The 26,783-nt window shown below is 56.2% G+C and overlaps 1 protein-coding gene and 1 long non-coding RNA gene across 4 annotated transcripts; one reads left to right on the top strand and one right to left on the bottom strand.

Moving 5' to 3' along the window:
• Positions 1 to 26: 26 nt before the first annotated feature.
• Positions 27 to 26,768, top strand: LRRC8A (leucine rich repeat containing 8 VRAC subunit A). Of its 3 annotated transcripts, none has more exons than XM_025888126.2 (4): positions 27 to 166; positions 3,376 to 3,482; positions 18,529 to 20,693; positions 26,063 to 26,768. In XM_025888126.2, exons 3-4 carry the CDS (start codon positions 18,537 to 18,539, stop codon positions 26,336 to 26,338), a joined length of 2,433 nt encoding a protein of 810 aa, XP_025743911.1. In that variant the 5' UTR covers positions 27 to 166; positions 3,376 to 3,482; positions 18,529 to 18,536; the 3' UTR covers positions 26,339 to 26,768. The 3 variants fall into 3 exon arrangements, with proteins under 3 accessions (XP_025743911.1, XP_073761740.1, XP_073761739.1); XM_073905638.1 differs by lacking the exon at positions 27 to 166 and adding an exon at positions 2,500 to 2,520; XM_073905639.1 differs by lacking the exon at positions 3,376 to 3,482 and having other exon boundaries at positions 46 to 166.
• LOC112836649 (uncharacterized) lies at positions 5,749 to 17,286 on the bottom strand. The gene is made up of 3 exons (XR_012382173.1): positions 17,012 to 17,286; positions 6,073 to 6,358; positions 5,749 to 5,990 (listed from the first exon to the last, which is right to left on the bottom strand). It is a non-coding gene; the product is annotated as an uncharacterized lncRNA (long non-coding RNA).
• Positions 26,769 to 26,783: the final 15 nt, after the last annotated feature.

The raw sequence follows: 26,783 nt of genomic DNA, 5'->3' as shown, positions 1-26,783 counted from the left end.
CGCCGCGCTCGCGCCTGTGGTGACGTCACTTCCTGGGCGGAGGAGGTTGAGTGGTGCAGTGAGGGACAAACAAAAGGAGGCGCCGGAGGGGCGCAGCGGCCGGCGGCGGGACGGAGCGGCGGGGGTGCGGGGCTGCCTGCTGGGCGGCCGGACCGGGCGGGACCAGGTGAGCGGGTGGCGCGGGGAAAGGGGCACGAGCTGTCACTTCTCGAAACCCACTCCTACACGCCCCCGGCCAGCTGCCCGGTCCCGGGCGTCTCGGGCCGCTCGGGCTCTGCCCGCCGCGGCTGGCTCCCTGGGGGCCTCCCGCGGCAGCTCAGTTCGGCCTGCCTCCTGGCTCCCCCGTACTCCAGGTCTCCGGGGCCCCACCCTCTTCCCGGTGCCGCGGCGCGCGAGCCCCCTCCCGGGCACCCCAGTGCCTCCCAGCGCTCTACATACCGGGAGTTTCCGCCTGGTCTCCCCCAGGTCCCGTTGTCATCCCCTGGGTTCCCCCAGATCCGAACCCCTACACTCACACACTCCCCACTTCTAGAGGTTCCACCTTGGAACCTCTCCTTGGCAGGTTTTTGTTTTTGTTTCCGTTTTGAAAGGTTTCCCGGGTTCTCTTCTCCTGGGCTCCTGGCCCCCTCCACTTCCCTTGGACCCCTCCCTCCTCTTGATCGGGCGGGAACAGTGCCCTGACTTGGGGGCAGGATCCCTGGCTAAGATCTTGGGGCTCGTGTGGACTGGGGTTCCCGGGAAGACCGGTTCAGGGTCTGAGGCCCCGGGGCCCTGCCCATGCCCTGTGCATCAGTGTGGGCCTGAGAGCCGGATCTGATGAGGTCCGGGCTGGAGATCCAGCAAAGTTGATTCCCAGGCTGAAGGAGCATGGCCAGGGTGGTTGAGGTTCACGATGATTCTGCTTCTTTTGTTGACTGTTTTTTCCCCTTGGTCTGGACCGGAGTGAACCAAGATTGGGCTGGTGCTCAGCTGATGCAACTACGGACTGCCTTTTTTGGGAAGGAGGAGAGATGGTTGGGGGGTGTCCGGCACCCTTCTGATTAGGAGTTGGCTGGAAGGGTGGGGCTGACCACAGTCCCCTCATGCTTCTTCCCCGGCTCTACCCCAGGAAGCCTTTTGAGGATGAGGTGTGAGCATGAAGAGGGAGAGAGCTTGTGAGAGAAAGGGAATTTGGGCCTAGATTGTGGAGGAGGGATTTGGTGAGCTAGAAAGGCTCCCATGGGCCTCACCCACCTTTTCCATTAGGAGTTTCTTTAACCTCTCCGAGTAGACAGACCTGCAGGCAGACAGACTGGAGGCTGGAGGCAGGAGGAGGAGGTCTGCTGTTGGTTACATTTCCTGTGGAGGGGGTGGGGGAGTGGGAGTTTGCTCAGAGAGACTGGGCAGTGCCCGTGGCTCAGTCACACTGGCATTGCCTTCATGAAGGTCAGGTCTTCCTCTGGCTTGTGAGGGGAGGTAAGGACAGATGACTTGTGCTGGCGGACTGGAGAGATGCTGGGCATGAATGACCGGCCTCTGTCTTTCCTGTGTTCCCAGTCTTAGAGGTGCTTTGGGTTCTGGTCTAATGCCCCTCTGCCTTCCAGGATACAGAGCAGGGGCCCAAGAAATGTTTGTGACTGCCCTCCTCCCCAACTCAATGATGTGCTTTTGTACTCCATCCCTCGGGCACACCCACCAGTTTCCTCTGCAAACTTTGAGTGGCCTTTCCGGACAGAGGGGGAACCTGAGGATTGCCCCATTGGGTCGGAACTTGGGGAAGTTGCTGGGTCTTGGGTTGCTGCCTGGCTTGGGCTGGACCTCACCTGTAGCAGCTGGAGGGAGGGGATCAGCCTGGTTCCTGACTACCTGTCCTCTGAGAGTGGAGGTGATTCCAAGTTTTCACATGGGGACACTGAGGCACGGATTAATGGTCTAAGACCTGATGAGGAGTCAGGTGAGATAGGTGTGGGGCCCTAGAGCCCAGCACACCATCTCTCCATCCCTCGATCCTTCAATCATTTATTCGTCCATTCATCCACTTGGCCATTCTTTAGTAAGTACTTGGCCTAGACCAAGAATGATGCTAGAGAACACAGTCCCTGGCCTCCTCTGAGCTGCAGTCTGGGAGGAGAGGCATGCAGGAAAACATTGACACAGTGGCCAGCATAATAATAGAAATATTACAGAGGAAGGAGGCCTTAGCTTTGGGTGAATATGTTGGGGGTGGTCAGTGTGTGTTTCCTGGAGGAGGGAGGACTAGAAGCATCAGTGACAGGGAGTTCCGAGGCCTGAGTTCTGGTTCAGGCTGGGCCATGGTCAGGTGACTGGGCTGCCCAGCCTCAGTGGGGACTCCGTCCTTGAGGAGCGCAGGGTTGGGGTAGAGTCTGGCTTAGTGGCCTCTCTGTCTTTACAGCTCTAGGTGCTTTACTGCTAGTTGCCGTCACCCTGTGTGGGTTTACTGGGTTATTGACCTATCTCTCCTCCAGGCTGGGGACTGTCTTCTGCTTCTTTCCTCCCAGCACGATGCCTAGCACCGAGTAGGTGCGTGAAATGCTTACTGGTAAACGTGGTTAAAAGGCTCCACAGTGCCTCCCAGAGCCATTCAGGTCCCTTTGTCTGCCCGTGCACTCCCCACCTGCACTCCCTCCTTCCTCTTAACTCCTGCTTATCCTTTGGCCTCTCCCCGGTGGCTGAGCCACCATCCCAACTCCTAGTGGTTTGATACTCCCCACCCCCACCCCTACTGTGGTCTGATCACACTTCTCCCCCCACCCTGCTGACTTGTCCTTTTGAGTCTTGTGGATGGTTCTGAGCAGAGTGCCTGGGATGTAGTAGATGCTCACTAAATGCTCCCTGACTAATAGGTGCTGGTTGGATTTTGTGTTTGAGTCAAACTCGTGTGTCTGGGCTGAGGCTATGTTTTTGCCTGGACCCAGCTCGCCCCACTGTGGCTCCTGTCCAGCCATCTCCCACCTCCAGTCCGAGATCTAGTCAGACTGAACCACTCAGCATTGTCTAGCTGTCATGTTCTCTCTCTTCCAGGCAAACTTGTGCTGTTTCTTATGCCTGGAATGCTCTTTCTCCAGCTTCTTCTCTTCCTCAGGAGTCAACTCAGGCAACACCTTTTCCAGGGAGCCTTCTCTCACCCCACTAGTCTGGGTCTAGTGCTTCTTCCATATTCCTGTAGCTGCCAGGTACCCCCAGCGGAGCCCTGGGCTCTCCACAGCCAACGGTAATTGTTGGCATTGCCCCGTAGCTTGTCTGGTTCTCTCTTGTCACTCCAAGAGCCCAGCCCAGGGCCTGGCACTGAGCCAGCACTCAGAAAATGCTGGCAGCGCAGCAGGTAACTCTGATGGTCACACATCCCTGCTGACAGTAGTTCTTACTTCCTCGTAGGGAGGCAGCTTCCATGGAGCGAGAGGAATGCCAAGACCCTGCCCAGACAGACGTGGGCCAGCCTCAGCACCGACAGCCAACACGCAGATAGCAGAGCCGTCCACGGGGTAAGGACTGGGCCCCTCTCCTTCCAGGCCAGCTTCCAGTCAGGTGCCTTCCCCAGCTTAGAGGGCAAAGGGCAGTATCCATCTCTGCAGTCCTTTGCTCTTCTTACTGTAGATTCAGGGCATCGAGGGCAAAGGTGGCAGGAGACAGAAAGCTTCTTCCTTCTCCCGACTCAGTGGCCGGCGGAGGAGGATGTGGCTGCTGGACTTCAGATGCCAATGTTAGGTTTCATGGTGCACCTCTGTTCTTTGCTCTCTCAGCGCAGGTCTTGTCAGTCTGACCTGACCACATTTCCCAAGGTGTGTTCCGTGGAACACCAGTTTCTGTGGTCACAGTGGTTAGATAACCCTGGGAGACAAGTTGTCCCTGCTGCAGGACCTCTCAGCCTTGACTGCGTCGGAGTGAGCTTGAGGCGGCTCGGAGGGGGAGCCGGCACGTTGTGTGTCCCTGTGCTTATTTGATCACGTGGACACCATTGGGGATCGGGATTCCTTGGCCTGCACTTTGGAAACCGGTTCCCAAAGGCAGGAGAGTGCACTGGTTAAGGACCCAGACTTCATAGTCAGAGCCGGGTTTGAGGCCTCGCTGTCACGTGTTCAGTGAGGGACTGTGGGCCAGTCACCCTGCCCCTCTGAGCCTCAGTTTCCTTAGCTGTAAAAAGGCGATAATTTTAGCACCTTACCTCCCTGTAGGGTATTTTGAAGATTAAGTATGTTGATAGAGGGAAGGCACTTAGCAGAGTACGTCCCAGGACGTGTTCCGTAACCTGAGCGGCATTGGATGGACTACTTTATAATTTATAAAACACACCCTTATCAGTGATTTCCTCTGGCCATTTGAGGAAACTCAGGCGGTGGCCGTTGTCCCTTATTTACAGATGTGGAAACTGAGGTTCAGGGGGAGGAAGCAGCTCGCCCAAGAGTTAGGAAGGAAGGAGGGCTGTGGGACCCGAACCACATCCTCGAATCCCAGATCACGGTCCTTTGTTCTCTGCCCGAGGGCTCCGTGCATCCACCTGTCACCTCAGCTTCTGGTTAAGGAGGACCCGGCCCTTCCCAGCCAGGATTTTAAAAGAAATAGTAATCTTTTTTTTTTTTTTTTTTGTTATTAACAAAAATAGCTGCGTTTCCGCTGTATGTTTTTATAATGTTTTGATTTTGATGTCATGGAAAGCGAAAGTCTCCTGTGATCCCCATCTCCAGAGATATGAATGGGGAGGAGTGTATTATTCCACATGTATTATTACTGTTTGCTTATTTTTCCCATGTTAAGTCTTTTTTTTTTGAAGATTTTATTTATTCATTTGCGACACACACAGAGAGAGCGAGCATGAGCAGTGGGGGGGGCAGAGGGAGAGGGAGAAGCAGACTCCCCGCTGAGCCAGGAGCCCGACGTGGGGCTCGATCCCAGGACCCTGGGATCTTGACCTGAGCCGAAGGCAGACGCTTAACCATCTGAGCCACCCAGGCGCCCTTCCCATGTCAAGTCTTGTCAGGGTTGCTGGTTCGCAGTTTGCTCCCGTTTCGTTTCCTGGCCCCCCCAGGACCCCTTTCCCAGGGAAGGGTGGGTCTGCGTGTGAGTACTGTCAGCACGCTCCTGTTGCCCCATCCTCACCATTCCGGGGTTTGGAGCTATCTGTGAGGGTGTTTACAGCAGCACGGGGCGGGGGGGGGGGGTTTGCGGTTAGGAAATGCCTGGTGTGTGATTTTGTTGACTCTCCTGTTTATTGGGACAAGGTCAGCAAACCCCAGCCCTGCTCTGCTGGAGTTTCCTGTTGGCTTTGAGGAACCCTGCCTCCCCGACAGGAGAGGGGAGGCCTGAGCTGAGGTCTCTCTGGCCAGGGATGAGCAGGAAGCAGCAGGTCCTACTTATCTGAGATCAGAATTCCTCCTCCGTGCCAGGGACAGCTTGGAGGGAACGGCATGGGCCGTCCTGAGAGGTTTCAGCCTCCACTGTCTGCCTAGGGCAGGGGCCAGGTTGGGAGTTGGGAGGGACACGCATGAGTTGCTGTGTTGCATGAGTATGGCCCTGACTCATTTACCCTGGCAATTCCCCGGGGAAGTCTTGGTCCCTTCGGAATGCTCCTTTCAGGTTTTTTGGTTTTTGTTTTTTGCTTTTAAGATTTTATTTTTAAGTAATCTCTACACCCAACATGGGGCTTGAACTCACTACCCCAAGATCAGGCTCCACCAACTGAGCTAGCCAGGCACGCCCCTCTCCTTTCAGGTGTTTGTTTTTTGTTTTTTAAGATTTTTTTATTTATTCATTGAGAGAGACAGAGAGAGAGCATGAGGAGGGGAAGGGAGAGGCCGAGGGAGAGGGGGAAGTAGCCTCCCTGCTGAGCAGGGACCCTGACATGGGGCTCGATCCCGGGACCCTGGGATCATGACCTGAGCCGAAGGCAGCCGCTTCACCGACTGAGCCAGCCAGGCGCCCCTCCTTTTGGGTTGTAATCTTGAGGGTGGGCAGGTGCGGAGGAGGCTGCCCTGTGATCTGGGTCGAAAGCCGCTCTGTTGGGACAGGAGGGATTTCAGGCCTGGCCACCTGGTTTTGTGGTCTGGCAGGGTCGAGCTGGGAACGAGGCGTCCTTACCTGGTGGCCTGTCTTCCTCACCTGTGTTTCTTCCTCCTGTTCTTTCCCTACAGTCTCTTTTTCTTCTCACTCGAGACACTTCTGGCCCCAGGAGTTGGCCTCCCCACCTTCTCCCTCCTCCTAGCAGCGGGGCCTTCATGTCCCCGGTCGTCGTCAGCGGCCACGGTCCGAGCATTGGGCGGGTGGTGCGCCGGGTCACCGCGTACGCATAGCAGCTCTCCTCTGTGAGGTGGTTCCACCGTTTTACAGGCTCAAGGCCAAGGCTTGGAGGGGCGAGGGCTCTTGCCTGCGGGTGGCAAAGCTGGGACTTGAAGCCGGATCTGTTTGCCTTGGCGGCCTATGCTCTTTCTACACCACCTTCGGTTTTTCTTCTCCAGGTTCTCAGGCTCGGAGGCACTTCAGAGCTGCCCAGGGGCTTGTTACAATGCTGGGTTCCCTGGGACCCCCCAGCACATACCTGCAGAGCCTGAGCCGGGGATGGGGTTGGGGGGCAGGAATCTGTATTTTGAGGATGCTCTCAGGCTGGTGCGAGGCTGGCGGTCGGTCTGCAGACCGTGCCAGGAGCCGCTGAGCAGAGTGACGCTTTCAGCCCTGGTCCCCACTGTGGCCAAGGAGTCCCTGTGATTAGCCCTTGGTGTAGAAGCAGGGCCAAGCTCTCCTCAGGACCGGGGGTTCTAGTGACTTCCCAGTACATGCGGGGAGTTAACCATTCCCTCTTCAAGGATGTGTGGGACTGAGGTTTCTAGAACGGCTTTTACTCCCAGCCACAAACATCCCCTGCTGTCTTTCCCAGTGCGTTCCTACTGCATCGCGTAGCAAGTTCTATGTTTAACTGTCTCTTGAGAGCCTAAAACCTCAAAATTAAACGGACTGCTGCCGTATAGCCTGCCTGGAGCAACGTTCCACTGGAGGAAAAGCGGCTGTAAAATTCCACAGCCCTCACATGCCACCTGGACACCCTCAGAGGCGCCGCCGCCAAACTCACGCCCTCTGACAGGGTTGGCTGTTGACAGATGTGCTGGGCAGGGGCTGGGCACATGGTGATCCTGCCCTTCACCCCTTTCCCCTGGCACCCTGCATCACGATCTCTGGGGGCAGCCCCCCTCCAGCCCAGAGAGCCGGGCCATAGGCAGCTTACCTTGGCCTCAGTCCCGGTCCCCTGGGGTCTCAGCAGATGTGTCTGCAGCCTCCCGTGGGTGCTTCTGCCCCCATTCCATAACTGGTCCAGGCACGCAGTGCTGGTGCTCATAGCAGACCGAGGCCCCTCTGCCCCCATGGGCCCAGATGTGGCTACCTGGCTTGTGGGCCCAGACCCGACAGAGTGGGGCTCCCTTCTAGAGTTTCCTTAAAGCTATCCCCGAGATACCAGAGGCATTTGAGTATATTCTGCTAGGATTTCCTGCAGAGGCCTTGATTCCACATATCCCTCAGAAAAAGGGGTCTGGTCCTAGGAAGCATTTCCGGGGTTCTCGGTGCTCAGGTAGGGCCCGGGAGATCTGCTTGCCTTTGAGGCAGATTGGCACAATGGAAAGTCAGCCCTGTGGGGATCTGTCCCAGCACCTTCTAGCTCTGTGGCCTTGGACAGGTCGCTTAACCTCTCTCCCATAAAGGGACGGGTGAAACCTGCCGTAACAATAACAGCAGCTACTATTGTGGTCTTAAATACATGGCAGGCCCTGGGCCAGACCTTTCCACGGACTCTGTCATTCAGTCCTTGCTACAAGTCATGACCATTTTACAGATGAGGAAACCAGAGCCCTGGGAGGTAAGGTGACTTTCCCAGGGTCACCCACTGGTGAAGTGATGGGCAGCTGAGGCACAGGAAGTGCTGGGTGGGCAAGGGGGCGGCTTGGGCCTCCAGCCTGGCCTGCTGCTCTGTGGGCTTGGCTGGGAGCCCTCGGTGGTGTCCCTCACCTGTCACCCTTCACCCCGTCGGGTAGGCCACAGCCTTGCAAGATTGCCTGAGGACGGACCTGTTTGGGAGGCCCAGTCCAAATGTGAGAGCAGTTTGGAAATGAAACCTGTGCCTTACCCCTCTTGCCCTGACTGCCTCCCCTCTTCCTTTCCCGGGAAGTGAGGGTGTGCCTTTCTGTGCGGGGTAAGTGCCCAGCCAGGCAGTGCCCCTAGCCTGCTGCTAACTCACCCCAAGTGGGTGTGGGGGCCTGGAGGGCAATGCCCTGCTCTTGAGTGGGTGGGGGCTGTGTGCACCCGAAGACGAGGTGAGACCTTTCTTCCCACTCCTGGCTCTGGGACCAGAGGAAGCCCAGGGGTGCTGGCTGAGGAGCAGATTCGCAGGCCCGGAGCCCTTCCGGGACAGGGCCCCTGACCCACTGTCTTCCTTAGGCCTCTGGAGAATGGCCCTTCCCCCTTCCCTGTGAGAGCATCAGAAGGACAGACCGCCTTCCCAAGTGTGGTACAAGGAGGGGCGCCAGCCTCCTGCCTCCCCTCTTGCCTGGGAAGCTTGCCCAGCATCTCTGTTTGGGCTTTAACAAAAGATTCTCTGTGCCCTGTTTACCCGTAGTCCGGCCTGCCTGCCATGCCTCGAGTGTGAAAGCCAAAGGTCTGCAGGCTGACGTGGGGACTGGAGCATGCTGGGGTGGTCCCCCTCTGGGCTGGAGTGGGCAGCGGGTCATTTCTTTGACTCCCTTCCCCTTCTGGAAGAAGCATCAGGGGAAATCAACAACGTCGAGGGATACCTAAGGGGTGGTTCTGAGAGCAAATCGCCGACTCTCTACCTCCATCCGTTCCTGGGGTCCTAAGCCTGGCGGGGGGCTCCAGAAGCTCAAGGCTCTTGAGTGTGGCCTGTGTGACGGGTCAGGTCCTGGAGGGCTCCGGGGGGTCAGGTCTGTGCTTGGAGGTGCCTGTCCTTGTGGCTCACCCTCACCTGGGTGTCTTCCCCCTGCTCCGGGAGGGTTTTCTGTGATGGCAGGGGCTTGTAACCATAGCGCACCTTTCTCTGGGCCACAGGCAGGATATGTCATGTCATTTAAGTAGTTACAAGTCTCCTAACTCAGTAGATGGCAGGTCCTTCTCATAAACTTTTACAATCCTCGGAAATCACACAGTGAGGAAGGTCTTTTCTCCCCAGGTGCTTTCCCTACTCATCAAAGTACCAAACTTCAATGATAGAAGAGTGTGTCGTATGGACAGCCCTCTACAGTCTTGCCCACCCTCAGACTTAACTACGTACAGTTCTATGTACAGCGTTCCAGATTTTTCTATGCATACAGCAATAAGTTGCTGATAGGATTTTTTTTGGACGGAGAATGAGATCATGCTTCTCTTCTCCTAATTTCGTTACATTGCGGTCTGAGCCCCATAACTGGAAAATTAAAAAGCATCACCATTTTTAAGTGCGGCTTCAGTAGCATTAAAGCCGTCACGTCAAGGTGCAGCCACCAGTGATTTCCAGAATTTGTGTTCATCTTTTTTTTTTTTTTTTTTTAAGATTTTATTTATTTGACAGAGAGAGAGATAGGAAGAGTAGGCACACAGGCAGGGGGAGCGGGAGAGGGAGGAGCGGGCTTCCCGCGGAGCAGGGAGCCCGATGCGGGGCTCGATCCCAGGACCCCGGGATCCTGACCCGAGCCGAGGGCAGACGCTTAACGACTGAGCCCCCCAGGCGCCCCGCAGAATTTGTGTTCATCTTGCACACAAATTGATGAAGCTCTGTCCCCGTTAAACACTGGCTCCGCACCCTCCCCTCCCCCAGCCCCTGCACCCACCCTTCTACTTTCTGTGTTGATAAATTTGCCTGCCTACCTCATATGAGTGGATTCCTGCAGCATTTGTCCTTTTGTGACTGGCTTCTTTCACAGAGCCTGTATTTAGCCTATATTTTCCTCTACTGGACAGCATCTTTTTTTTTTTTTTTTTTTTTTAATATCTGGACATCTTTTGGGTCCCTGTATCCAGAGATATGAGGTAGGGAACACTATTCTTATTTTAAAGTTGTAAAAACAGAGCCTCAGGCTAGTGATTGGCCCCGGGGTCATGGAAGGATTTCAGGTGAGAGCTGGCTTTGAACCTGTCTTCGCAGCTCCAAAGCTCTTGCTCTCTGCACTCTCCGAGATCTGCCTGTCACCAAGGGGAAGATAGGGGCTCCCTGGGTTGCTTCTCTGACCCCCGACCCCCACCCAGGGCCTCACCACGGGAACCCGGCCCCGCTTCTCCCCACCTGCAAGTGGAAAAGGGTCTGGCTGCCTCCTACCGACTTGGGCAGCTCCTTGGAGGCAGGGCAGCCCCAGGCAGGGGGTGGAATTGCGTTCTGCGGGATCCTCAAGAGACCACAGGTGCCCCCGCGCCGGTCAGGAACAGGCCAGTTGGAAGGAGGAGCTGAATTTGCTGCCCTGGCAATGGGTCCAGACCTGTTGCCTCCAGCTCAGCCTGGCAGGGGTAAGGATCGGAGAGAGGACCCGCCAAGGAGGGGTAGAAATGGATGATTATTTTGGTAAATTTTGACAAATATCTTTTGCACTAATTGGTTCAGATACAGTCTCTCTCAAAATATTTGAGACACAAGTGAAGCCTCTTCCGCAGTCCCTTTCTCTTCCCTCTCGGTGGGGGGGGGGGTTATTATCTTGATTTGGGGGCTCTCCATGCATGTTTTATAGCTTTACAACACCTGGATATATACATTATAGAAATCCTTCCATAACACATAAGGCATTACTCTGTAGCATGTTTTCTGGCTCAGCATCGTTTTTGAGGTCTGTTCACGTTGGTACATGCAGGTATAGATCATTAACTCGTTGCTTTCACATTCCATTGTATGATGATGATGATTTATCCTTTCTCCTGTTGATGGATGGGTGGCCGCTGATTTGGGGCTGTTAGGAACAACTCTTCAATGAGCATTTTTGTCCATGGCTCCACGTGTGTGTAACGATTCTCTGAGATCTCTAACTAGGAGAGAAGTGGCAGGATATGTGCGTCCTAATCTCAGGCAGGAATTCAGCATTTTTGCCAGTCCCAGTGGAGTGAAATGGCATCTGATTACATTACCTGATTAGTAATGAGGTTAGGAATTAGTTTCATATATTAATTTCCATTTGCATTTTTTCTTATGAGTTGTCTATTCATTTTTTTCCAGATTTATTTATTTCAGAGAGAGAGAGCGAGTGAGCAAGCGCACATGGATGTGCACAAACTCATGGGGGGGTTGGTAAGAGGGCAGAGGGAGAGAATCTCGAGCAGATTCCCTGCTGAGCGCGGAGCCCAACTCTGGGCTCAATCTCACAACCCTGAAATCCTGAGATTGTGACCTGAGCCAAAATCAAATGTCAGATGCTCAACTTACTGAGCCACCCAGACGCCCTATTTGTGTATTTTGCCATTTCTTTCTATTGGATTGTCTCTTTTCTTGTGTTTGTAGGAGTTCTACACTTGATCTTAGCCAAAAGGCCGAGAAGCGATTGTAGGAGTTCTGTATTTGTCCTGGATAGTAATCCTTTGGTAGTTAGGCACACTGCAAATATCTCTAACAAATCTGTGGGTTCTTTTTACTTAGCACGTTCTTCGATTCGCATACATTATAACTTAATATGATCAAAGTATCAATCTTCTCCTGTAAGGATGCATACTTTTCCTTTTTTTTTTTAGGATTCATACTTTTCCAGTAGGAAATCCTTTCCTCTCCTAAGTTGATCTCTTAGCTCTTTCTTTAAACCTTTTCAGGTTTTGGCTTAGGTCTTCAGTTCATTGGAATTTTTTTTCATGTAAGGAAGTGGATGAGGCTATGCTTTTCTCACACGAGTAGCTGAGAGCCAACTCCGTTCATGGATGCCCATTCTTTCCCCCTGACCTGCAAAGCCAACACTGTCATGTCTGTTTCCAGACATTGTAGCATCTGTCTCTACACTTGGTTTTCTGTTCCTGTGGTCCATCCATCTATCCCTACATTAGCACCACATCGGCTGAATTCCTGTAGCTTTGTAGTAAGTCTCCTCCCACCTTGTTCTTCCAAATTGTTGTAGCTATTCTTTTTCTTTTTTTTTAAGATTTTATTTGTGAGAGAGAGCGCGAGCGTGAGCAGGGGGAGGGGCAGAGGGAAAGAGAGAGAGAATCTCAAGCAGACTCTGCTGAGTGTGGGGACCGACTCGGCTTGATCCCACAACCCTGAGATTGTGACCTGAACCGAAATCAAGAGTCAGACACTCGACTGACTGAGCCACCTGGGCGCCCCTGTTACTTACTTTTGTAGGTCACATACTCCAGACAGTTTCTCTCTAACCAAGTCATCAGGTGTCTTGCTCTAATGTGTTCTTATTATTTCATATAGTCTATCATCTGATCATTTAATAAGTATTTAACCAGTCAGCCCATAATGGGCACCTGGGTGGTTTCCAGTTTTCCTAGGGCATAAATAACACGGTGATGAACATTCCTGTAACTGATTCTTGTCCTAGAATCTTTTCCAGACAGTTGGTGCCCTCCCTCCTCCTGTGTCCTTCCCGTCAGCAAATCTTGTCTCCACCATATTCTGGGCTCCGCATAAGGGACCTGGATGAATCTGGAGTGACCTCTGTACTGTGGGACTCCTAGCCTCCCGAGCCCCCGGCCCCTGGGTGGCCTCTTGCCCACTGCCTCCCAGGCTCTTCTTGGGTGCAGCCAGGGGTCTCCCACCTCACTGGTGGATGTTAATCCCTGACTTCTAGGAGGGCACAGTCTCCAGCTCAGAGTGAGACCTCTGTTCTGGAAGAAGGAAAAGTAGCCGGACCAGAACTCTGGGAACAGCAAGGCACACACATTGCCTTATTGTCTTTTCTCAGCTGCCTGAGTTCAACCCGTTGATCTTTGGCCTCTATTCAGGATCCTCGCCAAATTCCCCACCTCTTGGGGCAGAGACCTGACCTGATCTGACCCAGCTCCCCATTGCCCTCCCCAAAGTGCCCTCTCAAAGCTTCAAATGAGGGCTGATTCTTTCTTCCTTTCTTATTTTCTTTATTTCTTTCATAGATTTTATTTATTTGAGAGAGAAAGAGAGCTTGAGAGAGAGATCACACACAAGGGGGAGGGGCAGAGGGAGAAGCAGACTCCCTGCCGAGCAGGGAGCCCCGATGCGGGGCTCGATCCCAGGACCCTGAGATCATGACCTGAGCTGAAGGCGGATGCTCAACGACTGAACCACCCAGGCGCCCGCTTGGTTTCTTTCTCTTTTTTCTTTTCTTTTCTTTTCTTTTCTTTTTTCTTTTCTTTCTTCTCTTCTCTTCTCTTCTCTTCTTTCTTTCTTTCTTCTCTATTTCTTTGGAACTTTGATATTTTTTCAATCACAAAGATAATGCACGCTGGTTAAAAAAAAAGTCAGTTTCCTTTCATTCGGTTTCTTATTCCCACTCCGAGAGGGCGTCCCTCCCCACGGGGCAGGGACTGTTGGTCAAGGGTTTATCAGAATGGGACTGTATTTATTTATTTTTCTGGATCTCGCTTTTTTCCACATTGGTATTACCTACAGAGCTCCTTGGTTCCATTGAAAAGGCCATGGTGCGTTGTAGTGGCAGGAAGTGCTTACCGCCCACCTACTGTGGGCCAGGCCCCGCCTACCTGCGTCTCTGCCAGGTGTCTGCCAGCCCTGCGGGTGCTTTGCTTCATCCATTTCCTTCCTTTCTGGTCCTGTTCTGTGCACTTTTCAATCACCCCTGACTGTTGAGATCAGGATTGCTCTGGGGGGCCAGGCCCGTGTCTGCTTCAGCCCCCTTCCACAGATGGGGGTGCTAAGGCTCAGAGACACGAAGACGCCTGCTCAGGGTCACTCCAGCACCCAGGGCAGAGGCTCACTGGCCTGGCTGTCCCTCCAGCACTAAGTTCACATCACGTAGCTCGGGGCTTGTTCTCCACCTGACCCAGGGCCCACACACAGGCAGTTTGGGAAGCCTCATTTCTGTGCCTTCTGATAGTCCCGAAAGCTTGGCTGGGCTTCTGTTCCCACACCCCTAGTTTATGGATGGGGAGACCAACATGCCACTTTCTAGGAGAGGAGTCCTGGCTCCTCAACACGCTGTTCCCTCCCTGCTGGCTACAGGCAGGGGTGGCCAGGACAAGGGGGTGTCTGGTGACATCAGCACCTCTAGAGCCAAGCCTCGCTGGCTGACCTCCGGGTGGGACGCAGTCGGAAGGGAGGCATCCATGGTGGGCACAGGCCTGGGATCACACGCCCCTGGGCACCTTGACCACCTTTTACAAAATGTGGTCACATCCACGACAGAGTCTGTGCTCTGGGACAGGAAACAGGCCGTGGGAGAGAAGCTGTTCCACACGTCTGCTAGGAGGCCATACCGGTTAGGGAGGGCTCAGTGCAGGGAGGGGATGAACACACTGCCTGCAGGAAACGGCCTGAAAAGGGTGCTTTCTGTAACTGGGAAGGAAGATCCCCACTTCCTTGGGTCTGCCCGTTTCCCTGTGGAGCTTTCCTGACCGGACCAGCTGTGTCGCAAGGCAGCTGCCATGTGGGATTTGCTCTAGCAGCATGGCCCCCTGGAGGCGCTGCATGCCTGGGCTGCCCCGTGGATCTGGCTTTGAAGGTGGCCTCTGTCACTTACAGGTGAAGTTGGGCACATGGCTTCTCTCTCTGAGCCTCGGTTTCCCTGTCTGTAAAACGGGTATGGGGAATATTTCAGCCTTAAAAAGGAAGGGAATTCTGACATCCATGCTAAAACATGGATGAGGGCTTTCTATTAACTGAAGTAAGCCAGACATCAAGAGACAAATACTGTTACAATTCCACCTTTATGAAGTACCTAGGGTACTTTAGTAGTTTAGTAGGGTACTTTAGTAGGGTTTGTGCAGAACCTGAGGCCTAAAGTACCTAGGGTACTTCAACTTTATAAAGACAGAAAGTAGAGGGGCACCTGGGTGGCTCAGTGGGTTAAGCATCCCGCTCTTGATTTTTGACTCAGGTCCTGATCTCAGGGTTGTGAGATCAAGTCCTGCATCCGGCTCTGCGCCTGGTGTGGAGCCTGCTTAAGATTTTCTCTCTTCCGGGGCGCCTGGGTGGCTCAGTCATTAAGCGTCTGCCTTCGGCTCAGGTCACGATCCCAGGGTCCTGGGATCGAGTCCCGCGTCGGGCTCTCTGCTCAGCGGGAAGCCTGCTTCTCCCTCTCCTGCTCCCCCTGCTTGTGTTCCCTCTCTCGCTGTTGCTCTCTCTGTCAAATAAATAAAATCTTTAAGAAAAAAAAAAAAAGATTTTCTCTCTTCCCCTCTCCCTCTGTCTCTCACCCCATCTCTCTCTCTCTCTCTCCAAAAAAAAAAAAAAAGTAGAATGGTTGGTGGCCAGGGACTGGGGAAGGGGAAATAGGGAGCTAGAGTTTAATTGGGGACGGGGTTTCAGTTTAGCTAGACGGAAGCGTTCTGGAGACCCATGGTGGTAGTGGCTGCGCAATGGAAGTGTACTTAATGACACTGAATTGTATACCTAAAAAAGTTTAAAGGGGTAAATTTTATGCTATGTATACATTACCCGAATACAACTATCTTGAGAAAAAAAATGGGTGGGGGCGCCTGGCTGGCTCAGTCGGTAGAGCATGACTCATGACTCTTGATCTCAGGATTGTGAATTCACCACGTTGGGTGTACAGCTTACTTTAAAAAAAAAAAAAAAAAAAAAACGGGGGCCCAAAAAAATGGGTGTTCCCTGGACTTGGCTATGAGTCTTCAGTCTGGGAACAGGAGCTGCCTCCCCCGCCCTCCGTGGGTGTTTAGTGCCCTTGAGTCACTGGCTCCTGGAGCTGGTCCCTGCATGGAGATCCCTACCTGGGGGGTCTGTTTCCTTCCCCAGGGCCCTCGGGGTTGGGAGGGCCAGGAGCCTCTGCTTCCTCCCCATCAGGATGTGTAGCCCTGCCCACATCCACCCGAAACTCACTGCTGCCCTGCCTCCCCGCCACACCCAGGCCCTGCCCTGTCCTGTCCCCCTCTCACGCCCTCTCTTGAGACTCACTGATTTTGTTGAGCACCTACTGTGTTCCGAAGACTTCTGCCCTGTCCCCCTCTCATGCCCTGTCTTGAGACCCACTGATTTTATGAGCACCTATTGTGTTCCGAAGGCTTCTGCCCTGAAGGAGCGTGACAAGGAGGTACCAGAACTGCCTGCCTGCCCCACTCTGCGCTAAGCACAGTGAAAGCCTGCAGTTCTGTGGACGCTACCCAGCAGTGCCGTGAGGTGTTTGTGCAGAACCTGAGGCCTAAAGCCAGTGAGGTCCTCGCCCAAGGCCCTGCAGTGAGGTCAAGGCGGGCAGAACCCAGCTCAGGCTTGTTGGCCCCTGGCTTCCCCCCACATCCTCAGCGAGAGCTACTTGAGAGCAGGCTGCCCCAACCACCTAGCTGTTTCTTCTCGGGGGTCTGGTTGCGGGGCAGGCCCCCCTTCCCTGGTATCCCTGTGGACTAAGGCCTGGGGTTTGGCACCTGCATCTTCTTCCCAGTTTTCTCCCAAAACCCCGTCAGAGAGAAGCGGTGACTTGTCCAGAGTTCCACCAGTGAGGCGGTGGCAGAGGTGAGACAGATAACACGGGGCAGCTAGAGGGTGATCCCCACCCTCCAGACAGGCCACCCCCACGAGGCTGGCCCTGCGCTGGACTCCCAACTCTGCCTTCCCAAGCCAGGGTGCCTGGCTCTGTCCCCCGCACCTCCACGGAGGCCTTCTCAGCAGGGAGGTGGCATCTGTCTCTCGGGCTGTAGCCACAGCTGCCCCTTGCCCTGTCTCAGGCTCTGCCTCTCCCACTGCTGCCCACACACTCACACTGAACCGAGAGGCCCCTGAGGTGTGGACACACCGTCGTCATTTTTATTGTCCCCGGAGGGCTGAGCCAAGGGCGGGATGGCAGCGAGTTCAGGATGTGCTGGAGACCGGGTGTTTGGGGCCGGGGGAGGGTAAGAGCCAGCCGAACCAGAACGGAACGGACAATGGATGGGGTTGTTTCCTCCCTCTCTCAGCCTCCCGTTCCCTCACCTGTAAACGGAGCAGTGAACAGTTTCCACCTTGGAAGTCAAGAGGCGACTTGTGCAAAGAAAGCCCCGGGACAGCAGGGGCCCAGAGGCAGCTCCTCACTGGAGTGTCCTCACTGGGAGGCTGGCACACCCACTCTCCCTCCAAAACTGGGAGGCTGCAACCACATCCTGCCTGGTCATAAACTGCACCGCCCCCAGCGTCTGGCGTCCTCTTTCTGGACACTGCAGGGGCAGGCTGTTGCACGCCCTCAGGCCCTCTGGCTTGGCCCCTTCTCCCTTCCTGTCCCTAGCCTTTGGGTGCCTGCCTAGTTGTGGACTTGGGGAACTGGGAAGGGAGGGACAAGTGTCCGGGTTTCTTTCAGCTGGAGGCCGACTGTATGATTCAGCAGGTCCTCCCCTGGAGTGCCCCCTTCCCAGGAGTGTGGGTGGTATGAGGAGCCAGCTGGTCATTAGAGGCCCGGGCCTTCCTATGGGGGGGCCATTCACCCTGGCCTGTGAGTCCTGGCCTCACCAGGAAGGCTGACCTCTGGGCTGGAGCTGGTGGCCCAGGACGGGTGGTGGCGTCTGCTGGCCCCATCGTGACCTGAGTTCTGGGAACCCCAGGGGACAGGGAAGCTGGACTCCGGGGCGCGGTCTCTTGGCACTCTTGGCATAGTCAGGTGGACAGCGGGTCCGCGCGACAATGACGTCGCAAATGGGGAGGTGGAGGGACGGGCCTGGGTTTGGTCTTGACTCTGCCCTGAGTAGTAGAGTGACGTTGGGCAGGTGACTTTACTTCCCTGAGCTTAGTTCCTTACACACACACGTAGATGCACACAGCCAGAGATAATATCATAAATGTGATGTCATCTAGCATGGGGCGGAGGCCAGTCTTGTTTTCTCGTCCTTTCTCTGCTTGGCCCCACCCCTTACTGTGCGTGTGTGCGCCTGCGCGTGCGCGTGCACGTGCGTGTCTGTGTCTCTCCCCTCAGGATCCTATATGGACATAATTACAAGCACCCTTGCAGAATTTTTTAAACTTCCCTATTTTACAGAAGTGAGTTCACATCGAGCCCCCTCTTGTACATTTAGATTTCCCACACTTTGATGGAACCTCTTCCGGTCACTGGAGCAGTGTCTCGGCAGCTGGTTCCAAGTGAACTGAGAGTTTTCAGCGTGCCCCTCTGGTCAGTCTGATCATGAACAGGATGGAGTCTGAACAGGAGTTCCCAAATGCTGCCGCTGGAACGCAGGGGGAGGCCACATTAGCAGTCTGTTCGTGTGGCTCCTGACTTCGGTGCTCGGTCTTCGTGTCTGTTAAATGGGGAGACTGCCTGCCTTCTCCGGTGGTGGTTTCCCAGCTACCTGGTGACCACTTGGCTTCTGGAGAGAGGCCTATCGGTGGGCCCCCCTGCAAGTGGCAAGGCTGTGACTCCCGGCTGGACTCACGGCGGAATTTTGGACAATGGGTCCGTTGTCTCCTGGGCCCCAGTCGGCCAGGCCGCCCTGCAGTAACCCTCTCCTGTGGGTTCTTTTCAGGTTGAACCATGATTCCAGTGACGGAGCTCCGCTACTTTGCGGACACACAGCCAGCATACCGGATCCTGAAGCCATGGTGGGACGTGTTCACCGACTACATCTCCATTGTCATGCTGATGATCGCGGTCTTCGGGGGCACGCTGCAGGTCACCCAGGACAAGATGATCTGCCTGCCTTGTAAATGGGTCACCAAGGACTCCTGCAATGACTCCTTCCGGGGCTGGGCAGCCCCAGGCCCAGAGCCCCCCTACCCCAACGCCACGTTGCTGCCGACCCCTGGCACGGGCCCCACAGGCATCAAGTACGACCTGGACCGGCACCAGTACAACTACGTGGACGCCGTCTGCTACGAGAACCGCCTGCACTGGTTCGCCAAGTACTTCCCCTACCTGGTGCTTCTGCACACGCTCATCTTCCTGGCCTGCAGCAACTTCTGGTTCAAGTTCCCTCGCACCAGCTCGAAGCTGGAGCACTTTGTGTCCATCCTGCTCAAGTGCTTCGACTCGCCCTGGACCACCCGGGCCCTGTCTGAGACAGTGGTGGAGGAGAGCGACCCCAAGCCGGCCTTCAGCAAGATGAATGGCTCCATGGACAAGAAGTCGTCGACGGTCAGTGAAGACGTGGAGGCCACCGTACCCATGCTGCAGCGGACCAAGTCCCGGATCGAGCAGGGCATCGTGGACCGCTCGGAGACGGGCGTGCTGGACAAGAAGGAGGGGGAGCAGGCCAAGGCGCTCTTTGAGAAGGTGAAGAAGTTCCGTACCCACGTGGAGGAGGGGGACATCGTGTACCGCTTGTACATGCGGCAGACCATCATCAAGGTGATCAAGTTCATCCTCATCATCTGCTACACCGTCTACTACGTGCACAACATCAAGTTCGACGTGGACTGCACCGTGGACATCGAGAGCCTGACGGGCTACCGCACCTACCGCTGTGCGCACCCGCTGGCCACGCTCTTCAAGATCCTGGCGTCCTTCTACATCAGCCTGGTCATCTTCTACGGGCTCATCTGCATGTACACGCTGTGGTGGATGCTGCGGCGCTCCCTCAAGAAGTACTCGTTCGAGTCCATCCGCGAGGAGAGCAGCTACAGTGACATCCCCGACGTCAAGAATGACTTCGCCTTCATGCTCCACCTCATCGACCAGTACGACCCGCTCTACTCGAAGCGCTTTGCCGTCTTCCTCTCAGAGGTGAGCGAGAACAAGCTACGGCAGCTGAACCTCAACAACGAGTGGACGCTGGACAAGCTGCGGCAGCGGCTCACCAAGAACGCACAGGACAAGCTGGAGCTGCACCTGTTCATGCTCAGCGGCATCCCCGACACCGTGTTCGACCTGGTGGAGCTGGAGGTGCTGAAGCTGGAGCTGATCCCGGACGTGACCATCCCGCCCAGCATCGCCCAGCTCACGGGCCTCAAGGAGCTGTGGCTGTACCACACGGCAGCCAAGATTGAGGCGCCCGCGCTGGCCTTCCTGCGTGAGAACCTGCGGGCCCTGCACATCAAGTTCACGGACATTAAGGAGATCCCGTTGTGGATCTACAGCCTGAAGACTCTGGAGGAGTTGCACCTGACAGGCAACCTGAGTGCCGAGAACAACCGCTACATTGTCATTGACGGGCTGCGCGAGCTCAAGCGCCTCAAGGTGCTGCGGCTCAAGAGCAATCTGAGCAAGCTGCCGCAGGTGGTCACCGACGTGGGCGTGCACCTGCAGAAGCTGTCCATCAACAACGAGGGCACCAAGCTCATCGTCCTCAACAGCCTCAAGAAGATGGTGAACCTGACCGAGCTGGAGCTGATCCGCTGCGACCTGGAGCGGATCCCGCACTCCATCTTCAGCCTCCACAACCTGCAGGAGATCGACCTCAAGGACAACAACCTCAAGACCATCGAGGAGATCATCAGCTTCCAGCACCTGCACCGCCTCACCTGCCTTAAGCTGTGGTACAACCACATCGCCTACATCCCCATCCAGATCGGCAACCTTACCAGCCTTGAGCGCCTCTATCTGAACCGCAACAAGATCGAGAAGATCCCCACCCAGCTCTTCTACTGCCGCAAGCTGCGCTACCTGGACCTCAGCCACAACAACCTGACCTTCCTCCCCGCCGACATTGGCCTCCTGCAGAACCTCCAGAACCTGGCTGTCACGGCCAACCGGGTGAGTGGCCTGGCTGTGGCTCTGGGGAAGGGGGGCGGGCGGTTTGCTCAGGAGGCGCAGCATCTCGGGGTGGTCAGGTACTCACCCGTGGTTCCCAGAACCACCCAGGAGGGGGCTTGTTGGGAATACAGATCCCTGGGGGCCCCCCTGCCCAGACCTGTTGACTCGGGATCTCTGGGCCGGGGGCCCTGTCTCTGCCACAGAATGTTGCAGAGTCCTCCTGCCGGGAGGGCTGGTGTCGTCGGGCGGCGTCGGTCCCCCGAGGTGACTTGGGGTGGGTTTCTCATAGGCAGGGATGTGCAGGGACAAGAGGTCCCAGGGCTGGGTTGTGGGAGGTGGGACTTAGCCTAGAGCCTGTTCTAGACCACATCTGGAGCCGAGGGGCCAGTCTGGGTCCATGGGCGGACAGAAACCGTGGGTGGCTGGTGCTCACCAAGGCCGAGCTGGGTGGTCTCTGCAGCTCTTGGCCCTGCTGACACCCTTCCCCCTGGGCTTGTCACCACCTGCCTTTCTAGAGAGGAAATTGTACAAACCATCACAGGCCGGCAGTATGGGAGGCCACGCCCTGGAGATGCTCAGGAAACCGTTGGTAGCCCTGTGTACCAGCCCCTTGCCTGGCCAGGGAAGCCCCCCACCCACAGGCCCCTTTTCAGAGGCAGGCGGGTGGGGTTGAGGGCCAGCTGATCCTGTGGCTTTGTGGTCTGGCCCCTGTAGTGCAAACAGAGCTGCAGCCACTGGAAGGACCACCCCCTGCCCACCCTTCCTGGGGACCTACGGAAAGGTGACTCGTTCCCGGTTTCTACTTTCAAGGTGGAGACACAGTGAGGCAGGTGGTGGTGGGATCCCAAAGCCCCGGGGTGGAGACCTGGTTCAGACACCACCTCTGCCCCTCCCCTGCAGACAGTGGCACAAAGCATCCCACACCGGGCGGGGCACCATACTCCCGACAGGAACTCTCTCCAGCAGCCGCAGAGGCGGGCGGTCCCCTGAAATGCACCCCCCCCCCCCCCGCCGCCCCAGGAAGGGACACACCTTCTCCAATGTCACTCAGATTGGAGGGTCTGGGCCCCCCTCCCCTCTTCTCTAAGCCCCTCTTACTGCAAACCAGCCTGACTCTTCCGTATATCAGAGTTTGACTCTGATATACGGAAGAGTCACAAACTCTATCTTCCAACCCCCCAAATTATGACTGTGAGTGTCCAAGGACGAAGGTCGGATCCCACATTGCTTCACGTGGGAGCATCTGCCCCCAGGGCCTGGGACAGGCCACAGATCAGGAAAATTGGACTCCTGGGGGAAAGCCGCATGTGGGGAGCACCAGACAGACCCCAACCTCTTCTTTAAGGCCTTCCCCCAGCGCACAGTGTGGGGGCCAGATTGCCGCTGGAGTCGGGTCCGACTAAGGCACCTCACGACCCTTTGTAACCTGTCTCCTCTGTCCCGGCTGCCCGGCTGCCCGCAGGCTCTGCACCGGCTCTGTGCGGGCTCTGTGCGGGCACCCGGGGCTTGCTGGGCCCTCCTTCCTGGTGGAGGGCGCATCAGGCATCCAGCCTGGCTTGCAGTTCCATCCCCTACCCCCGGGCTCCTCACCCCTAGCAGGACTGTTAGGTCACATCACACCTGTTGGCTGAGGTCACCCCTCAGGAAAGGAGCTGGCCACAGGCTCGCTGTCCCAAGGAAGGAGACCCTCTGCATGCCCTGTTTAGCACACTGCTTAATCACATCCTGTCTCCGCCCCTGGAATGCCAGAGGCCTTTGTAGGGAAAAAGTTCACTGGGGCTGATCCTTGTCAGGCCCATGCTTTTTTAAAAAATTTTTTAAATTATTTTTACTTTTGTAACTTTTTAATTTTTTTTATTAACATATAATGTATTATTTGTTTCAGGGGTACAGTTCTGTGACTCATCAGTCTTCCACAATTCACAGCGCCCACCATAGCACATAACCTCCCCAATGTCCATCACCCAGCCACCCCATCCCTCCCAGCCAAGGCCCGTCCTTTTAAGCTGGAGCCCCTCTCCTCCTCCTCTGTGAGCCACCCGGGGCTGCAGGTAGACGGAGGGGTGGGTGTGACCCGGCTCAGGCCCTTAGCTGCTCTTTCCCCAGGTTTAAACTCACGTGAATAGGCGTAAAAGGTGCGTTCGTTTGTCTACAGATCCATTTATTCATTCTTTCATTGATTTGGCAAATGGTTTTCACGTACTCCTGGGGTAGAGGAAGGTGCTAGCGACACAGGGACAAATAAAGCCCACTGGCTGCACATCTAGAGGCTCCTGGGCACACACAAGAATGGTCTCACCCCAGATTTAGGGCAGGCAGACCTCCTGGAGGAAGGGACATCTCCCCTGGCCCTGAAGGTTGAGGGGACGTTAGCCAGATGAAGAGGAAGTGGAGAGTCTAGTAGATTCTGTCAGTGGGAGGGCGAGCGGTGAGTTGAGCAGCCCCTGGAATTTGGACTTTCCTCTGAGGCCAGGGCTGGAAGAGAGTCCGGTTCTTCCCGCTCATTTCCATCGGATCTTCTTTGTTCCCCTTGTCTGGTGACGTGGATCTTGGCTCTTCCGTTCAGTGCCTGACACACAGCAGATGTTCACCCAATTCTCTGAGTAGATGAAGAAACGAGCTGACTTATCATTGGGAGAGATCGTTCTTGCTGCAGTGTGAGGGGGTGGGTTTGAGGGGCAAGATGAGAGGGGTCAAGAGCTGGCAGGAACCCAGGTGCAGCCATTGGCAGGGGTGAAGCCTGGACTGAGGCTGCCCTGGGTGGAGCGACTTGGGCGGGAGAATCCGCAGGATGGGGCTGGATTGGATGGGGGAGAAGGGGAGAGGTCTGAGTGACTCGGGGTTTCTCACTTGGCTGCCTGGGAAGATGGGTCACTGAAACAGGATGCAGGAGGAGTCCCTGGTTTTCAGAGAGGAGACTGTATGTCCCATGTTGGGTGTCTGGAGCCCCTGGGACATCCAAGGGACCGTGTTGAGTCAGCCTGAAGCTCAAGGAGCCCTCCTCATCCCCGCTGGACTCCTGGATGAAGAGGGGTCCTTGTCGGGATCACCGGGGGCAGAGGACGGAGGGAGAGAGGAGTCTGGCTCAAGCCTTTGGGGTCGAAGCGGAAGAGCGAGGCCAGGCAGGAGTGTGTGGGCTTAAAGCGCGTGGGGCAGCTGGGTGCAGGAACGGATTCACGTCCAGTGGATGAGGAGGGACTGTTGCTGACTCTGGCCAGATAGTTTTGGGGGTGGACAGGGCAGAAGCTGGATCACAGCTGAAGAGAAGACAGCATGTTTTTCCACGTGGTTTGTCAGGAGGTCGGGAGGGCGATGGAGCAGCCCCAGAGGCTTCTGGGAGGATTGTCTCTTTTTCCAAAGACTAAGTGGACTTGAGGCTACTTCAGCGCTGATGGGGGAGCCATCGAGGTTCCTGGGAGGTAGGAGAGGGCAGGGTCAGGGTGATAGGACAGGGCCCCAAGCCTTTGGCAGCCGAGTGACGGAAGTGTCCTCGGGAAGAGGACATGTCCAAAGGACAGGGGTGGCTGTGGTGGGCGCCAAGCTATGGGAGCACCTCTCTTTCCTCTGTGGGACCTGGAGAGAGCTCACTGGCTAGGGCAGGGGGTGCTGGGGAGGGGGCGTTGTGGGGAGGGAGCTCTGCACGTGAACCCCAGCTGTGGCACTCACTGGGTCAAGCCTTTCGTGCTGCCCTGACCCCTGTCTGAGCCACCAGAGGAGTCCACTGTCGGGGGGAGCGGGCTCTTTGGGAGGCTCAGGCCCCCCTCAGTCCTGCCAGAGCCCTGTCATGCCCTCTCACCTTCGTGTCCCTGACCTTCAGCCCTGCTCACCTGGGAGGCCACCTTGGCTCCATCCCTGACCGCTGGGCACAACAGTGGCTGTGTCTGGAGGCCCAGGTCGGGGGTCTCTTTTAAAACAAGTCACCCAAGATCCAGGTCTGCCCAAAGGCCCTCAGGCACAGAGCATTGAAGGCATTTCTCGTCCTACCTTTCATTCTACAGAGGGGGAAACTGAGGCCCAGGGAGGGAAAGGGACTTGCCAGTGAGCGCCATATTTGGCAGAATGGGAACATGGTGCAGGCTGTGAATCAGAGGAAGCAAAAGGCTTGCTTCCGTTCTCTCCCGAGCTTCCTGCCTGCGCGGTCTTGCGCACGTTGTATTTCACTTCTGCAGGCCTCAGCGGGACAGTGGGGGCAGTGACAGAGCCACCTCACAGGGGTTATTAAACAGTCTCTCCATCATCCTCACGTGGGGTCGCGTGGGGTCCCTCCTGCCCAGCCTTCTGAAAGAGACTGTTCTGGCAGATAGGCTCGGTGAGAACCCAGGTTTGTAGCCGACTCCTCGCAGAAGGGCCGGGAAGAAGGTGGCCAGAGACACAGCAGGTCCCCACTCGGGCCCCACGGTTTGCTCCTCGCTCCACCGACGGTGTGGACAGATAGCAGAGCACGAGCTGTTGAACCTGGTTCAGTCTTGGCTCCACCATGTTCCAGCTGTGAACCTCTGGGCAGGTTAGCTTCCTTAGGGCCTCCTCGGTAAAATGGTACTCCATCTGGAAAGCAGAAGAAGTGTTTATAGGGTATTTACAGGGAGTTCTGATGGGTAAATGAGGTAATAGTATCAGTGCTCAGAGCCAGCCCACTGTGTAGGAAGCTGTGTGGGGATGTCACCCGTCATCAAAGTTTGCAAACTCAGGAGGGGAATGGCCAATATTGGGCTCCCTGCACTCACGATCAGGGTGTGACTTGACAGATGAGGGGACCGAGGCCCAGGACCAGGGAGGTGACAGAGCTGGGGTCCCCACCCCTATTGGAGTGCTCCTCACAGTTCTCAGCAACTGGGGTGTGTGATTTTCTCAGCATGCCGTTCTCTTTCATGAATTATTCTTAAACCGGGCAGGCCCCACAGCCTGGCTCCTGAGGAGCCCTGGGCAATGGAGGAGGGGGCAGAGTTGATAGTAGCTGGCCAGTGTGACATGCTTCTTCGGGTGCCGAGCGCTGGGAGACAGTGGGGGACCAGGGGGCCCCAGCCCTGCCTTCTCAGAGCCTGGTCCGGGAGTGACAGGGGGTCAAGCAGCTTCACCATGGAGGGGTTGGTGACGCCGGCGGCCATGGGCGCCCTAGGTTACCCAGGAGGTCAGGGAAGGCTTCCCGGAGGAAGTGACTGTGGAGCTGAGACTTCCCATACAGGCGGAGGTCAGCCAGGCTTTAGGCCAGACGGTGCTGCGGCCTGGGCCCAGGGAGCTGAAACGGGCTTCAGAGGGGATGCTGGCGCCTGGGCACAGGGGTGGGGTGAGGGGGCAGGGAGAAGCCTCGGCCAAGTCCCCAGATCTGAGCTGTGCCCCTCACTTTGGCCCTCTTGCTCCTGCCCTTCCAGATCGAGGCGCTGCCCCCGGAACTCTTCCAGTGCCGGAAGCTGAGGGCCCTGCACCTGGGCAACAACGTGCTGCAGTCACTGCCCTCGCGGGTGGGCGAGTTGACCAACCTGACCCAGATCGAGCTGCGGGGCAACCGGCTGGAGTGCCTGCCCGTGGAGCTGGGCGAGTGCCCGTTGCTCAAGCGCAGCGGCCTGGTGGTGGAGGAGGACCTGTTCAACACGTTGCCACCCGAAGTGAAGGAGCGGCTGTGGAGGGCCGATAAAGAGCAGGCCTGAGCGCCGGCGGACAGCTGAGCACCGGGTCTCTGAGGAGTCCTCGGGGCCCAGGGACCCAGACACCCAGGGACGACCAGCCGGGCCCCAGCCAGGGCAGGAGCCCGGGGCTGGATGTTGGCTGGGCCATGGCCACGGAACAGTACCTGAGGGGCTGGCCCCTTTCCTCCTTCTGAGACTCATGCCCCCCCCGCCCCGGCCCCTGCCCAGGGCGGGCGCCCGTCAGGGAGAGCAGAGACCTATGTCTTAGAGCGCGGTATTTGGACAATCAGGGCCTCCCCCCTGGAGGCCATCTCTGCCCGAGAGGCTGAGCTGATGCCAGAGGCCCAGGGACACCCACTTAGCTCTTGGTATTTATTTTTCTCCACTTTGCATCCCCTCCCTCCAGATAACTTATACATTCCCAGCAAAGTTCAGCTCCCGTCGGGGGGCGGGGGGGGGGGGGGGG

The sequence above is a fragment of the Callorhinus ursinus genome, unplaced genomic scaffold (genome assembly GCF_003265705.2).
Source record: "Callorhinus ursinus isolate GAN/ISIS: 27379988/994484 unplaced genomic scaffold, GSC_fseal_2.0 scaffold24, whole genome shotgun sequence".
Lineage (NCBI taxonomy): Eukaryota > Metazoa > Chordata > Mammalia > Carnivora > Otariidae > Callorhinus > Callorhinus ursinus.
This window is presented reverse-complemented; position numbering and strand designations above follow the sequence as displayed.